Consider the following 16,985-nt stretch of genomic DNA (forward strand, 5'->3'; position numbering starts at 1 on the left):
TTATTATTATATGGATGCAACAATGGAGGCACTGCTGGATCATGACTATGTGAGTTGAGGCTTTGAGAATTGGTCAGCGTAGACACCACAACATCTGGGAAAAGTCCCAGAGAACTCCTTTGGGAAGCCACAGCCCCAATTCCCGAATAGAAAAGTAACAGAGCCCTGGCCTGGGTCTGTCAATTGTGGTGCTTGTTTGCTGGCCTCAGGTTGCCTTCTCCAGAAGGGGAAGACTTTTAACAGAATGGGTAGTTGGGGGCTTGTTTCAGACTCCTCACCCAAAAGGTCTGAACTGCCAGTTACTCCTCACGGTTGTCTTTAGATAGGTGTGTTCTCCCTCAGACTCAGTTTCAGAGAAGTTTGGGGATCTTGAAACATTATTAAGCCTGAGGCCATTATCAGAGGGGGCAGAGCTTGATCACAAAATTGGCGTGTAAACAACAAAAAACTTCTCAGTGCCCGTAACCCAAGCTAGAATTCTACGAGTTGTGAACAACAACCTTATCAAAATCCTTAAATATGACCGCTTTGCCTTACTGCCTCCTTCTCTGGCTGCTGCCCAAACAGCTAAATTTCCCCCTACAGCTTTGTGACTTTCACACTTCTGGCTCTTGTTGTTATGATATTATCTAGGGCCTTGAGTTCTCCGCAGCCTTAGGCTTCTCTCAATTTTTACAGTTCCTTCTTCCCTGGGGATCATTCAAATATTATTTCCTTCAGCCCTCTTCTCTCACATATTCCTTTCAGAACTGTTTTGCATTTTATTTTTTGTCCTAGTGAAAAAATACTTTTGTCCACCAAAACAGCCATACATATTGGTAATGGTTTGTAAACAATAACATGAGGGCATTTATTTTCTTCCCATTTCACTTAGCGGGGAGTCCAAGCATACAGCATGAACATTAGTCCCCATCAGGGCTTTTTTTTCTGGGAAAAGAAGTGGTGGAACTCAGTGGGTTGCCAGCACAGGGGGCAACTCTTGGCGGGAGGTGGTGGCCCTGGTACCACATGTGCACGTGCAAAGTGTGCGCACACTCCCAGGACCAATGATGTCACTTTGGGTCACCTGGAACAAGGGGGGAGTTTTTAAAAGTTTAAATCGCCCTTGGTGAAAATGGTCACATGGCTGGTAGCCCCGCCCCCTGATCTCCAGACAGAGGGGAGTTTAGATTGCCCTCCATGCCGTCAGCTATGTGACCGTTTTCAAGAGGTGCCGGAACTCCGTTCCACCACGTTCAAGCTGAAAAAAAGCCCTGGTCCCATGATCACACAGGGCAGAGTTACTGGACACAACTCCTGCAGAAGAAGAAGCTGTTAGAGCGAGTGTAAAACAACGCTGTGGAATAAACGCCGAGCTGGTTAGAGAGGCAAAAGCTTTATTTGAGGAAGTTACATACTTGAGGGAAAGAGGGAGAGAGATCCTAGCTATCTGACTACATCTTGCAGAGAGAGAGAAGAAGTGTGGCAGAGAGAGAGAAGAAGCAGGATATTGCCCTGGTTAACACAATAGGAGACAAGACAAGGAAATGACCCCCAGGAAACAAGAGAGGTGCTACTCTCACTGTCCTAACTAAGTGATCCTTGCTGCCCCCTGCATGGTAGGCTCTTCTTACTTCTTGCTGCTGCAGTACACCAGACATTGCTATTTCTAACAGAAGCACAGCTGCCAATATACCATACAGACTCATTTCCAGTTGTTTCTGGCATAGGAAGTGATTGTTATCCCCTCCTGGGCCTGTGCAGCTCCCTGAGGTGTTGCCTTCTGGGCTTGGTTTGGAACTGGTCAGCAGTGGCACAGGGGGTGAGAAATGCTTTGCTTGGAGTTGACAGATGTCTCAAATCAGCCCTGGGGCCACAACAGTAATACACAAGGCACCTTAGAGACCTAAGATAGGAATGCTCTGCTATGTTCCCCTCAGACACCAGGGCCTTCCTGTGCCTATTTACTTGGCACAGCTGCAAAGTTTTGTGTGCCTCCCCTGCCTTTGTCCCACCACTCCTCCAGTACAAATTTCAGAGCAGAAGGGCCTTAAATGCAAGCATATACAATTCACATCACGTGTATGTAGCCTCCAGCACTCGGCGACCACAATTTGGCATATGTGGCAGGAGAAGGATGGTATGTATCTCAGTAGCTGGCTCCAGGTTGAGGTGGCTGGTTTGGGAGTTCTGCTGAGGTACTCTTCCCCCCTTCTTCCCACTCTTGCCTGTGCTGGTGCCATCTGAGACCTCGCACTCCGAGATCCCATTGACTATTAATAACTGCAGGATGCCTGTGCGAGCAGTCTCCAAGAGTCAAATTCACAGCACTCCGCATCAGCACTTTGTGCTGTGCAGACCCTGATCTGGGAGGGTGTGGGCCCTGGAATAACCAGGGGAGGGGGGATCAAGAACCTGCCGAGTCTCCTGCAAAACCACCCAAACAAGGAACGCCAGAGACCCCGGCCCTTGCTCTTGCTCCTGGAGGCTCCGTGGAGTGGTCTGTGTATGTGTATCTGAGGCTAAGGTGAGTCTCTCCGAGTGTTGCTGAGCCAGGAAAGATTAGTTTGGAATGAGAGAGAAAGAGAAAAGAAGAAACTGTAGAAAGTCTGCCTTGCATTTCAGCCTGGTGTTGGGGTGGAAGACTAAAAGACAGAGCTGGCTCAGAGAAGGCAGGGGCTAAACTCTATGGACTTGTCCTAGGATCTTTTCCTCCTGAGGATTGCCAAATACTCTTACCCTTGCACAGTTCTATGGCGCCGGGCTTATTCCTACATTAGGGAAACAAACATCAATGAGTGCTACAGGGATCCCCTGAAATCCCTTGATCTTGACATGATTCCCCTCCGAAATCTTGCTATCAGCACCAAAAGCTACAACATTCTTCAGTGGCTGCCCAGAATATCCCGAATGACTGCCAGCTCTCCTCTATCCCTTCCTTGGCCTGACTAGATGCCAACAGACCAGCTCTTCCCCCAAATAATTCCCTCAATATATCACAGTGAGTGGGATGCCCATTCCCTGATGTTTTCCCAGTTGCTAACTGAAGCTATGAATACAGTAGAAGTGACCTTCCCTTCGCGGTCCTCTACCAGTACACCTCCCTTGTCAGCCTATCCCCTTCTTTAGTTTATAGTTCACAGTTCCCCGAGGATGCCATACATTTTCTCAGCGCACCTGCTGCCACCTCTGACTCTTGGCAGGTCTTTCTGTATTGCATAAACCTCAGAAAAGAATGAAACTCCAGAACTGATCATTGAGCCCACTTGAGGTTACCGTTTGTTAACCTGTGGGGAACTTGTTTTCCCTGGCCAAGGTGTTAACAGCACGGACAATGCCTTCACAACTCTTAAGTGGCTTGAAACGGCACAAAAGTCCTGAATGCATTTCAGATTTTGGATGGAAGTGTTCTAACGCAACTAAACCCTTGGGATTGAATTGGGAATGACTTGGAGCCATCTTACGTTTGTCTTAAACCAGACAACGGTAATACAGTCCTCTGCCCTCGAGACCGAGGAATAATGAAACGAAAGTCTCGTTTGCAATTGACACACTCCTCAAATCCTCTCAGTGTAATGCTTGAACTTCTGTACTTCTAATCAGAGAGTGGAGAGCAGATGGCAGCGAGAAGCAACAGAATTTAGCTTCCTGGCTTGCTGATTTCTCCTTCTGCTCTAAATAGAAGGAGCAATCGGCTCTCTGGCTATCAGTTGTACCATCTGTCAGAGAAGCTCTACCTATTTGTCCCCGGTTGAAAATTTGGCATGTGGATCTCTTACACATACTTCATTATGGGTGCCAAAGCAGACATTCAATAGCTTTTCTTAAACGTAATCACTGTTTTTATTCTGGATAGCAAGCAAGAGTAATAAGTCGGTCTGTTGAAGTCCTCTCAGACTTTAGCCCACAGACTTCAGCTTGTCAAGGGGTGAAGGCAAAAAGGAGAATGAGGGATCCATTGACCGCGTTCTAAGGCAGGTTAGAGGAAAAATCTTAATAAAATTCTGAAACTTCATAAGCTTAACAAACATTAAGTGAATTCCTTAGCCAAAGAGTACTTTCCTCATTCTGTACCGTAAAAACAAAGAAATGGATCATGCCTATACAAAAGTTGTTGAAAACAAAAAACTTCCTAATTTTGAAGATCCTGTCCTTAATATATGCAACAAACTACAGCTGCATGTTGGGCAATTCTCAACTTACTGTAGTAAGTAAATTTAAAGACGTCTGAATGTGGTACGTGTTGTAGATATATCAATATTCATCTGCTGTTGAAAGCACTTTATGATCCTCAGAGACAAAATGCAGCAAATTGATGTCAGAGAGACAGAAAAAGCAAGGAAAGCAAGGATCAGTGTAACACATAAAACTCCTGGTTTTAAATGAATGGATCTGTGGGATCCAATGTGAAGTTTCCACTTTTAACAAGCTTTTGTGATGTTTAGAGATCTGGGGAAGTAAATCACCTATTTGAAGGGGAGGAAACAGATACGGTTGATGTCATTGCAAGTTTTTGCTCTCCAGGGAAGAGGACCCAATCTTTGACAGGAAGTGGGTATGGGAAAAATATGTAAAATATTATTTGTGATGTCTGAGATGCAGATCAGTGTATTCAGACATCTAGGCAACCTTATAGGGAACGGAGCTATTGGGCCCGTAGAGTGGGTACCAGTGACATAGGAAAATGTCAGCAAGACGTCCTGGAGGCTAAATTTAGGCTGTTAGGTAAGAAAGTAAAGTTGGGACCTCCGAGGCAGCTTTCTCTAAATATACCTCCCAGTTTCAGATAAAGACCAGTTAGGCAAGCAAAGGGACTGATTTGCGAAGTATTAATCAGAAAACTGTATTAAACAACAACAAAAAGTTTTGTTTAATGTTAACGAAGGCATCTTCTGCGAGGAAAGAAAAGCCATCAATGAGTTTTAATTAGAAACAGAACCAAGTGTTATGTTTGAAAACTTGGGGAAGTGCATAAAAAAAAGAGAGGAATGAACAGTTTTTGCAGAGAAAACCGTGAAAGGAATTGCCAGTCTATCGGCACATATTAGGAGCAGCCATACAAATGCCGGAGATGGAAGGGGGTTTCTTTGCACCCGTGATCAGATCTTTTCTCGGCATGAGCTTTGCTACAAAGCTGGTTGCCTTGCTTCAGAGCCAGTTCTAAAATTCTATGAAGTTCCATCTCCTTCAGTCAGGCACAGAATTCTGGCCTGGTTTAAAGGTAAAGGTAGTCCCCTGTGCAAGCACCGAGTCATTACTGACCCATGGGGGGGGGCATCGCACCACGACGTTTTCTTGGCAGACTTTTGTTACGGGGTGGTTTGCCATTGCCTTCCCCAGTCATCTACACTCCACCCCCAGGAAACTGGGTACTCATTTTACCGACCTCGGAAGGATGGAAGGCTGAGTCAACCTTGAGCCGGCTACCTGAACCCGGCTTCCGCTGGGATCGAACTCAGGTCATGAGCAGAGCTTGGGCTGCAGTACTGCCGCTTACCACTCTGCACCACGGGGCCTGCACCATGGGGCCTTACCACTCTGCACCACGGGGCCTGCACCACGGGGCATTTACAAATAAAAATAAAACAAAATTTTAAGACATATACTTTGTAACTGCTGAAGCGTGGCATGATTGCTTACATATTTCACTGAGAAAACCTGAAATAACAGATTAGCTTTCCAACCCAGAAATATATTACACTGTCCTACACTTTACTATGTCACTCAAAGCGAGCCCTGTGCCGCAGAGTGGTAAGCGGCAGTACTGCAGCCTAAGCTCTGCTTACGACCTGAGTTTGATCCCAGCGTAAGCCGGGTTCAGGTAGCCAGCTCAAGATTGACTCAGCCTTCCATCCTTCCGAGGTCGGTAAAATGAGTACTCTGATTCCTGGGGGGAAAGTGTGGATGACTGGGGAAGGCAATGGCAAACCACCCCGTAACAAAAAGTCTGCCAAGAAAACGTCATGGTGCGACGTCCCCCCATGGGTCAGTAATGACTCGGTGCTTGCACAGGGGACTACCTTTAGCTTTCCAACCCAGAAATATATTACACTTTCCTACACTTTACTATGTCACTTAAAGTGAGCCCCGTGGCGCAGAGAGGTAAGCAGCAGTACTGCAGCCCAAGCTCTGCTCATGACCTGAGTTCGATCCCGGTGGAAACTGGGTTCAGGTAGCCGGCTCAAGGTTGACTGAGCCTTCCATCCTTCTGAGGTTGGTAAAATGAGTACCCAGTTTCCTGGGGGTAAAGTGTAGATGACTGGGGAAGGCAATGGCAAACCACCCCGTAAAAAGTCTGCCAAGCCTGCTTGCACACCTTTACCTTTACCTACTATGTCACTTGCAGTCACTCTTTTAGAAATTCTCTTCGGAGCTAACCAAACAAGCTCAGAAAGCTGCTGCCAAGAGAGGGAGAGCTCATGCCTTTCTCCCAAACTCCCCACCCCCCAGGCAAAAACATTGTAGAAGGGAGACATTTCCCCATTTCTGCTGCTCCACGTGGAAGTATTTTGTGCACGTACGAAAGTAGAAAGTTGAAAACTCTCCTTCTCCGCACTGTTTTTCATGAGGAAAAAAGCTTGGAAGAAAGGTGGGCGTTGTCTCACTTCTGGCGGCAGCTTTCCGAGCCCATTTGCACTCTCCTTTTTTAAATAGAAGCCAATCTCCGAGATGATGTGCGTCTGTAAGGCTCTGTGGAGAACTCATAAAAGAAGTAATGTGTAGACGGACCGCAAGTGACATGGTATTCTCTTCACAGAGGCTACTTCTGGGTAAGAAGAAAGGTAGTCAATGAATTGATCCATCCTGGCCTATCTGTGGTAGATCCATTCCTCAGGATTTGTGTGTAAACACAAGCCACAGACTGGGAAGACCTGGTTTCAAATCCCCACCTGGCAGTGAACTTCACTAGAAGCTCTGAACAAATCCCTGGTCTTTCTCCTAACCTTGAGGTGGTAATAAAAATGGCATGGCCCCCTCCTCATGTATTAAAACCTGAGACTGTCACTAGATACAAATGTAATATAAACTAAAAATTCTCTAAAGGAGCATAAATTGCATAAATCCTGCCAAATTCAATGCAGAATTTGCCCTCAAACTGAGGCAAAACTATCTCAGGAAATAATAATTGACAGAAAAAGCAAATATATCCAAATATTGGTGAGGAGTTGGTGCTGAACAGATACACCTCAGAAAAGCTCAATCCACCCTATCAATGTAACTAACAGGTGAGGAAAACCCATCTGAACTGGACCATGTATGAAGTTTGTTGACTATCTTTCAAAGAACTTTGCACCTATAGGAGAGACCATGGCTGTTTCCATGCTACTCACCTTCATCCGGAACGCTGCGGAACGTCACGAAAAAAGCGCGGAAGATAGCGTCTTCTCGCGGGCAAAACTCGCACGAGAAGACGCTATCTTCCGCAGCGTTCCGGATGAAGGTGAGTAGTGTGGAAACGGCCCATCACAGAACATCAGTTCTCATTACTGAATGTATAATTAAGTTGGAAAGCATTTCTCTATTTATCGATGAGTTTATTTTATTGTTAATGAGAATGGATCATTTACGAATCGGTTTGGAATTTTCCACATAGGTCCCTGCAAGAAACTCCATGGTTTTCAAACTGGTAGACCTTATACAAAAAAGCTAGTTTCTAGGTTCTGTCTTTTGATCACTATGACCAAGAAACTATATTACGTGGATAGGAGTAGGGCTCAGTTCTCAGAGTTCATGAAGAGTAAATAACAAATAATAAATAATATTAGAATTTTTTATAATAAATCTGCACAACTATTGTAGGAGTGCAAAGCGTGCCTTCACATATAGGAAACTGGGCTCATCAGGGTCAGAACAGATTTGACTCCCACCCACGCTGTGTCTCTGTACTTTGCCTATGTAAATGATTGGGTGTTACCCAGTCCAATGTTAAAATATAAAGCACTATACCCTTGCAGTGGGACAAACCTAACCTATGCTCTGAGCCCTCAGTGATTTGGACTCTACTTAAAGAGAACATACAGGCAATAGATGAGACAACATGGGTCTGATAGCACCTCGAGGAAGTTACCACTACTGTCTTTCCATCATCAGTTTGCTTATCTGATTATCAGTCATTTTAGCATCAGGGAATTCCAACTTGCAAGTTTCAGATTAAGTATTGCATTTCTGACTATGGTTACATCCTTGAATCCTTCCAGTGTAACTATTCAAAAAGAGTCCAGTAGCACCTTTAAGACTAACCAACTTTACTGTAGCCTAAGCTTTCGAGAATCACAGTTCTCTTCATCAGATGCATGCATGCATCTGACGAAGAGAACTGTGATTCTCGAAAGCTTAGGCTACAGTAAAGTTGGTTAGTCTTAAAGGTGCTACTGGACTCTTTTCGATTTTGCTACTACAGACTAACACGGCTAACTCCTCTGGAGTGTAACTATTACGTATATCCTTACTATTTTCTGTATCTTTTTAATGATATCTAGTACATCGCAATCTTTATTCAGTAAATCATTATATTTCCTTCCTGATGTGAGAGCACACCTTCTACAGGGCAGGTTCTCCATCTCAGCAATCTGCCATCATTTGATTAAATATTTTTTGTATTCCAATCCTTGTGTACTTTCTGCTATCTGGAATAAACAACCTTTGCACCTGGCAGCAAATTCCTTCTCCGCGGCTATTCTCTTACATTAGTCCCAACATAATTATCTTTTTTTTATTATCACATCAATCATTTCTGTAGCTGCCTTCCAGCATTGATCACTATATACATCTAGCACCAGAAACATGTTTTCTCTCTTCACTTTTATTTACATTATTTATTCACATTATTTATAGACCGTCTTTCCCACTGAGACTCAAGGCGGATTACTCAATATACCATCAACACGATTGGTGTTGATGGTACGAGTAATAAGCAAAGATTAAGATCTTTGAGACATCATAAGCTATCTAAATACAATTTTCTATGAGAATTTATCTCCCATTTGCTGTACCAGTTCCCATCATCGTGTTCCCAGTTCTTGACCAATTGCCGTGTGCTACTGGTCTATTCCACTGTAAGTTGTTTCTAATATCTCATATACCCAAGACACGATCTTTTCAACAACGTTTCAGTTTTAACAATTACCCCAAGCCATTGTTTTGCTGAATTGCTTCCATTATAAAATGCCCAAATATTCTTTGGATACTTGCTCAGAGCCAAACTACAAGTGACGTCTTACACAGGTTGGACACTAGTCGGCTTCCCTCAAGTTTTGATGGGAAATGTAGGCATCCTGGTCTTGCAGCTGTAATGGAGAGCCAAGCTGTAAAACCAGGGTGCCTACATTTCCCATCAAAACTTGAGGGAAGCCGACTAGTGTCCAACCTGTGTAAGACATCACTTGTAGTTTGGCTCTCAGTGAACAATGCCAATGGGTTTAGAAGGGTGTAACTCTGTTTAGCACTGGACTGTAAATTTGTATTCCCATACCTACCCCATGTTTTGAATGTTCCTGCAAATGTATCATGATTAAATCCAGAGCAATGTGACAAAAACTAAGGGGGGTTGGGCTTAGCCTGGGCTAAGAACACCATTGTCTTTAACCCAAGATTTCATTAATTGATAATGTATTATTTTAACCAACAACGTCTCTTTCTTCCTCCTCTGGTTAAGCCATACTGGAGATTTGATTATGCCTTGAATGACTTGTTATTCTAAATTAAACTATGAATGTTTCTTAACTGAAGGAAACTACCCTTTCACCCTAAACTAGCAGAACAGCTGTATACACGCTATTATTTATGAATCTGCACATCAGCCCCGCATTATGAAGAGTTTATGCAATAAAATTCTTGCACCCATACAGACTCAAATGTTATGTTTACAAATACAAAACTGTTATGGCATCTTGATTTTGTTTCATTCTAGCCACTGTTGGAAAAATACAGATTATGTGCTGCTCCAACAGAAAATATAGTAGGATCACTTATGGCTGAACTGAGAAAGATGTAGAAAAGAGCAGAAAAAATTGAGAGAGAACACGTGTGCACACATTTAAACAGATCATGTGCAGCCTGGTAAAAGTGAATAGGGAAGCCTTTTTATATCCTATCATATAACTAAAGAGAAAACTGACAAGGAAGTTCTCTTGTACAAACTTATCTGAAATCAATGAGGAGATTTATAGAAGAAAACATTATTCAATGGGGTTTGTGCACATCTTCCCAGGGGATTGTGCCCTAGTGAACAAATAGACAGAAAATGTAAAATCAAGGCTTTTTTTCAGCAGGAATGTGGTGGAACGGAGTTCCGGAACCTCTTGAAAATGGTCACATGGCTGGTGGCCCCGCCCCCTGATCTCCAGACAGAGGGGAGCTTAGATTGCCTTCTGCGTCGCCGCAGAACTCCCCTCTGTCTGGAGATCAGGGGGCGGGGCCACCAGCCATGTGACCATTTTCTCCAAGGGCAACTCTTTCCCAGAAAAAAAGCCCTGTGTAAAATAAATAGATTTTCTGCATTGGCGCAGGGTATTGCTAAGGCCAGTACTTACAGCTGGAGTGTGGGTGAAGCATCTATCAAGAATTAGACAAATTAATAGTGACAAGCTGAAAAAAAAATCCAACTATTTCTGTAGATTGCTGTGGGCGTTACTGTTATGGAATATACAACTAATAAGGCTCTAAAAGAAATACTAAATAAAGAAATGCTGGTTTGAACTGCAGTAGCTGAAAAATAGACCAGAGCTGAGGCACTTTACAGATGGACAAACCTCAATTTTTCATATTCAATAACCAGTTTCCTTCATCAGATGCATGAAACTAACTGCGGAAGGAGCAGTGTACATGCCACATGTTGAGGCAAATGTCAGACTAAACTGCAAATGAAGCAGACAAGCCTAATTACATGAATCAATGGAGGACATGATCTGTGGGCCAGGATGTAACTTTATGCTTGGATTGCCCTTAAAAATCTGATGGATGGGAGCTGGCCAATAATGGCTGGGATGAATTACTCATCCTATAAGTGCCACGTTGCGTAGACCTTGTCTCGGAAACATCTGGCTCCGGCAGAAAAGGAAGAGCGGGACTTTTCAGTTTAGAAAAGAGATAGCTAAGGGGGGACATGATAGAGGCTGATAAAATTATGCACGTTGTGGTGAGAGTGGACAGAAAGAACCTTTCCTTCCTCTCCCCAAATACTAGAACTTGGGGGCATCCAATGAAGGGCTTTAAAAGGGGATTAGACAAATTCATGGAGGAAAGCTCTATCTGTGGCTGCTAGCCATGGTGCCTAAAGGGAACCTCCACATCCAGAGGCAGAAATCCCCGGATTCTCAGTGCTAGGAGGCAAGGTCAGGGAAGGTCTCAGCTTCTATGCCCTGTTGTGGGCTCTCCAGAGTAACTGGTTGGCCACTAAGGGACACGATGCTGAACTAGAAAGACTACTGGTCTGGTCCAGTAGGGCTCTTCATATGTTCTAATGAGAGAAGTGCCAGGTATCAAGTCATCCTGGAAGCAATGCAAGTTGGTTGGAATGACTCAGTGGTGAAAAAAAGACCCACGCCTGCACGCCACTCTTAAAGAAACTCTCATTTCCAGGTAGTTTACACATGCAGAGGGGGGGAAATAGGCTAACATAAATCATTGATTGGCAGGGCTTTTTTTTTTTTCAGCTGGAACGTGATGGAACGGAGTTCCAGAACCTCTTGAAAATGGTCACATGGCTGGTAGCCCCGCCCCCTGATCTCCAGACAGAGGGGAGTTTAGAGATCAGGGGCGGGGCCACCAGCCATGTGACCATTTTCTCCGAGGGCAACCCACTGAGTTCCACCACCTCTTTTCCCAGAAAAAAAGCCCTGCTGATTGGAGAGATGGAAATCCCAAACACTAGGCACTGGCGGCACTTTCCTCTGTTATCTGAGCACTGAAATAGGATTTTCTATTGGTTTCACTGTGAATGCGCCCTAATCCATGTTCTCCAAGAACCCTATTCAGCCCTGCTACATTTTTGCCTTGCATACTAGCAAAGTGTGCTTCACCCAATCCCCATGTTACACATGGTTGCCATTTTGTATGATTATTGTAATCAGGGCTCATTTCGAGGGGGAACACGCAGGAATGCAGTTCTGGTAGTTCCCTAAAGAGGTCACATGTCAGGTAGCCCCACCCACCTGACTCTCGGCCATTTTGGGCCCATTTCATCCTGGATTGGGGCCAAAAGGGCTCGGATCGGGCCTCTGATGGGTGGTGGATCACTCTCCTGCTCAGCAGCAGCCCAATCCTGAGTATTTTGGGCCCCTTTTTGACCATTTTCAGCCCCTTTTTGCCATTTTGGGCCCAATTTCCACCCTGAATGGCCAGGATTGGGTCCAAAACAGCCAGGATAGGTGATGTCAGGGGGTGTGGCATATGCAAATCAGTTATGCTAATGACACATTTCTGGTGCTGTCAAGGAGAGTGGCATATGCTAACGAGTTATGCCAATAAGTTCCTCCAGCTCTTTTTCTACGAAATGACCCCTGATTGTAACGCACATCATTTTCAGCTTCAGTACATGCAATTGGAAACAGCATGAAAACACATGCATTACCCAGCTGACACATCTTCTTGAAATGTATCCATGTATTTAGCATCAGCACTATTCAAATACGTTTCACAATAACAAAATTAATAGCACAATCCTATGCAGTCTAAATGAGCTTAGACTGAAGTAACTCTGCATTGCATTGTTAATTCCAGTACTTAGTTATGTCGGTCCCTTCCCATTTTTTACCCACCTCTCCACCACAGATGTGCATGTGGGCACTGATAAAGCACTGCAAAAAACCCAGTCTTGATGCGATCATCTGTATAAAAGCATAATTGGCTACAACAACACAATGTGTGGGTGGGGAGGGGCACGCCTGCGAGACAAAACACTTCAGAAAAGCTCAGCGGGTCTAGGTCTGGTCAGTAGCTCAATGGCAGATCTATTGGCAGCAATGTTCTGAGTTCTGGGATGTGAGAAAGTATAATGTTCTGAGTTCTGGGATGTTAGAAAGTCTCGGGATAGAAATGTAACAAAATGAATCATGCAGTGTTTTACCAGTGTGCAAGAGAGCATCTGAGTATCAGTGAAACACAGACTTGTGATAAAAATCATATGCAGCATTTTAACAATGTGCAAGAATATGCTCATTAAGGGAGAGGAAGAAAAAATATGATAATGAAGAAAATAAAAGCTATGGAAGAATGGAGTACAGTACAGAGAGCAACAGAGAAGAGATGGAATGGTGGAGACCTGGGCTGTTTCCACACAGCTTTCCTTGTTCCGGAAAACAGAGAAATCTCGCACGAAATTGCGCGAGAAGATGCTGTTATTGCACGAAATTGCGCAAGAAGATGCTGTTATTTCACGAAATCGCACGAGAGATGCTGTTATTGCACGAGAAGACGCGATAACAGTGTCTTCTCGTGCGATTTCAGGCGAGATTTCGCTGTTTTCTGGAACAAGGTAAGCCATTTGGAAACAGCCCTGCTCATCCTCAGCACAGGCAGGTGAACTCTGCTAAACTCCAAGCATACTTGGCCACTGGGGACTGCATAGCCCACAGGTTATGCAACTTCCACCGGTGGGGAACAGTCTGAAACTGGCCAGAACCACCACAAAACGTCCTACCAGGAATAGAGGAGCCCTGGGCCGTTTCCAGATGGCTTACCTGAAGCCGCTCCATGCTGCAATGTTGTGGATTGTGCCAGGGAAAACGCGAAATATCACGTTTTCTCGCGTGAGTTTTGCGCGACATCGCGCAAAACTCGCGCGAGAAAATGTGATATTTTGCACTTTCTCTGGCACGATCCACAACATTGCGGCATGGAGCGGCTTCAGGTAAGCCATCTGGAAACGGCCCTGGTATAGATGCCCCACTTAGACACTGTTTACAAGGTTGTTTTTTTGGGATGCCTACAGTTTGTCTGTACTGGAGGGAAGGAAAGAGGGACGGGTTGAATCATTGTAGACTGTGTGGCCTTGTCTTGGGAGATGGAGTTGGTTGGCAGATCTTCTAAATACAAAGGAAACATAGAGTGGGAAAGTATGCAATGAAAACATGTCTGTCCCGTTGTGCAAGAGGCAGGCATCAGCTTCATGTGTTATGTGAACAAGCATTCATTTCCACTGTTCCATTCTCATACAGAAAATCCCTTGCACAGCATGCCTCTTGCAGGAACCCCGGCTCCCAACAAGAAGAGAAAGCCTACTAAGCTTATTTTAGAATTAACCCAAGAAGGTAAGATGTACGCTCATGTGTACATAGAAACATGCCGATTCACACGCACATCGCTCAGCAGTTCCTCCCCTGCATGTCTGTATTGTCTGCAGATTGTCATGTAGAGGACAATCAGGAGTCCTTCTCCAAGGGGAGAACCACAGGTGGAAAAAAGAGAATGCCTGTCTCATGGCTGAGCCACGGATCAGAATTGTTGTTCCAAGCAACAAGTAGGGAGAATGCCGTGTTCCGACTCACTGCAAGAGATTACTGGAGCTTTGGAGTTACTTCTTATCCTTACCCAGGGCTTTTTTTCTGGGAAAAGAGGTGGCGGAACTCAATGGGTTGCCCTCAGAGAAAATGGTCACATGGCTGGTGGCCCCGCCCCCTGATATCCAGACAGAGGGGAGTTTAGATTGCCCTCTGTGCTGCTGAGCGGTGCGGAGGGCAATCTCAACTCCCCTCTGTCTGGAGATCAGGGGGTGGGGCCACCAGCCATGTGACCATTTTCAAGAGGTTCCGGAACTCCGTTCCACCGAGTTCCTGCTGAAAAGAAGCCCTGTCCTTACACCCTTAGAACTGGACAGACCAGCTCCAGGCACAGATTTCTACAATGTTCATTGAGGTTATAGTGGGAAATGAGCACAAGGCACAGGGCAGAAGATGGAGATCAGTCCAAGACCTTATCATGCAGCTACTTTCAAGGGCGTTGAAAAAGCTAGGGCTGGCCCTAACGACATGTGTAGTTTGTCCCTGACAATCTCCACCCCCCCCCCCCGCCGCTTTATATTGAAAAAATGCAGTGGCAGATAAATCCATCATTTTCACCTGGAGGGCCTTCCACACAGGTTGTTTGCCCTTAGTTGAAAGCTCCTTGGAAGCAGTTTTTCTTCCTTCGTTTTCTTATAGCATTATGGTGCCCTCGTGCACCTCCTGGCTTTTTTCCCAACTTCCCAAAACTTGCTTTATGAAGATTTTTTTTTTGAAAGATTGCAGCAAAGGCAGGGGGGCTGGCATGTGATCAGGAAAGGTCAAATCTTCCTAGATCCTGCTCACATTAGTATCACTTTTCATGTCCCCGTTGACTTCAGTGGCTATTCCCTACCCCAACCTACCAGGAGGGCTTTGTTTCTTTTTAAAATTGGTAATTAACCATAACATTATATCTTTTTAAGATCCTAGGGATATAGGAGAACAGTCCATTGCTGTTGTGGTGAAGTGCAACAGTAATGGGGGAAACCATTGATAATCACTGGCTGTTTCCACGTGGCTTATCTTGTTCCAGAAAACAGCGAAATCTCGTGTGAAATCTCACGGGAAGACGCTGTTATTACATCTTCTCGCACGATTTCACACGATAACAGCGTCTTCTCGCACAATTTGTGCACGATTTCGCTGTTTTCCGGAACAAGGTAAGCCATGTGGAAACAGCCACTGTTGTGCAGAAATGGTTGTAAATGACAGCAATAGAAATTACAGCTTTTATCCAACCATCTGCACACAGAACTCGCACCTTCCTACCTTTCTTTTCCCATCTTCCTCTCCATCCCTAAAGCTCATTCTGGTCTCTGGAAAGATAATCCTTCCACCTGTGTGGAGGAACAACTATGTGGGATGGGGAGGGATCAGGGGATGAAATCTTCTCAGAGCCAAGCTACAAGTGACGCCTGACACAGGTTGGACACTTGTCAGCTTCCCTCAAGTTTTGATGGGAAATGTAGGCGTCCTGGTCTTGCAGCTGTAATGGAGAGCCAAGCTGTAAAACCAGGATGCCTACATTTCCCATCAACACTTGAGGGAAGCTGACAAGTGTCCAACCTGTGTAAGGCGTCACTTGTAGCTTGGCTCTCAGTGGAGCTGTTTTCCCTCCTCACTCCACCCCCTCCAATCACCATGGCCATTCCTCCATGTGGGCCCCGTGACCGTGAACACAGGAAAAGTGCGTTTTGTGCAGATACAGGCCCATGTCTTTTGACACCAACCCACAAACGGTCCAACAAGAAGGGAATAATTTAATCCTTTTTGCTGTAGCCAGAAAACAGGGTGTGGCCACGCACTGAATATGTAGCTCCTTGATATATTGCTAGGAGATGCAGGAACTTGAACCAACATACCATCCAGTGGCAGCAACCCACACAAACCCTTCTTAGGGTCATGATTTAGTGTGGCAAATTAATGGGGGCACTCTTGATAAAATACAGCCGGCAAGAGCGCTTGCGGCATGATCACGTTGTCTTCAGTGGTACTTGCACACACATGGACAACGACTGCCACCTAACAGAACCAGGACAGAAGTGCTTACTAAGTGAGGACATAATAAGCTGTGGCCACGCAAGTGCCACCAGCTATGTTAGCCATGACAACTATGCCACGATGGGTAGGCACATTGGGTGGCAGAATATTTAGCCTTTGATAGTGGCTGCCCATTCTCATTTGTTCAACAGTGGGTGCAAAGAACATTTTGCACGCTAGGAAAATCTGGAAAAATGAAGATACTGGCGTCCAGCAACTTACAGCTGCCAGCAGAACTCCACCCAAGCCCCTTTTAACCTCTTCCTTTCAAGCCAGCACATCTTGCTGCCTCTCCCAGCATCTTAGGTTAGAATAGCATAGAATAGATAGCTGCATACCCTCACCTGAATAGCTCAGGTGAGCCTGATCTCATTAGATATCAGAAGCTAAGCAGGGTCAGCCTTGGTTAGTAATTGGATGGGAGACCTCCAAGGAAGACCAGGGCTTACAGAGAGAAAAGGCAAACGACTTCTGTCAGGCTGTTTT

General features: G+C 45.0%; 1 protein-coding gene across 2 annotated transcripts in view; it reads left to right on the plus strand.

The window, feature by feature from the left end:
* The first annotated feature begins 2,291 nt into the window (after positions 1 to 2,291).
* Positions 2,292 to 16,985, plus strand: part of MYOZ1 (myozenin 1) — a 47,781-nt gene continuing 33,087 nt past the window's right edge. The window contains exons 1-2 of one of the 2 annotated variants that reach the window (XM_054983471.1): positions 2,292 to 2,506; positions 14,136 to 14,228. In XM_054983471.1, the coding sequence (XP_054839446.1) occupies positions 14,153 to 14,228 (76 nt within the window). In that variant the 5' untranslated portion in view covers positions 2,292 to 2,506; positions 14,136 to 14,152. The remainder of the gene's footprint in view (positions 2,507 to 14,135; positions 14,229 to 16,985) is intronic. The other variant, XM_054983472.1, reaches the window with a different exon arrangement.

This window comes from Eublepharis macularius, chromosome 6, assembly GCF_028583425.1.
Source record: "Eublepharis macularius isolate TG4126 chromosome 6, MPM_Emac_v1.0, whole genome shotgun sequence".
In the NCBI taxonomy this organism is placed as follows: Eukaryota; Metazoa; Chordata; class Lepidosauria; order Squamata; family Eublepharidae; genus Eublepharis; species Eublepharis macularius.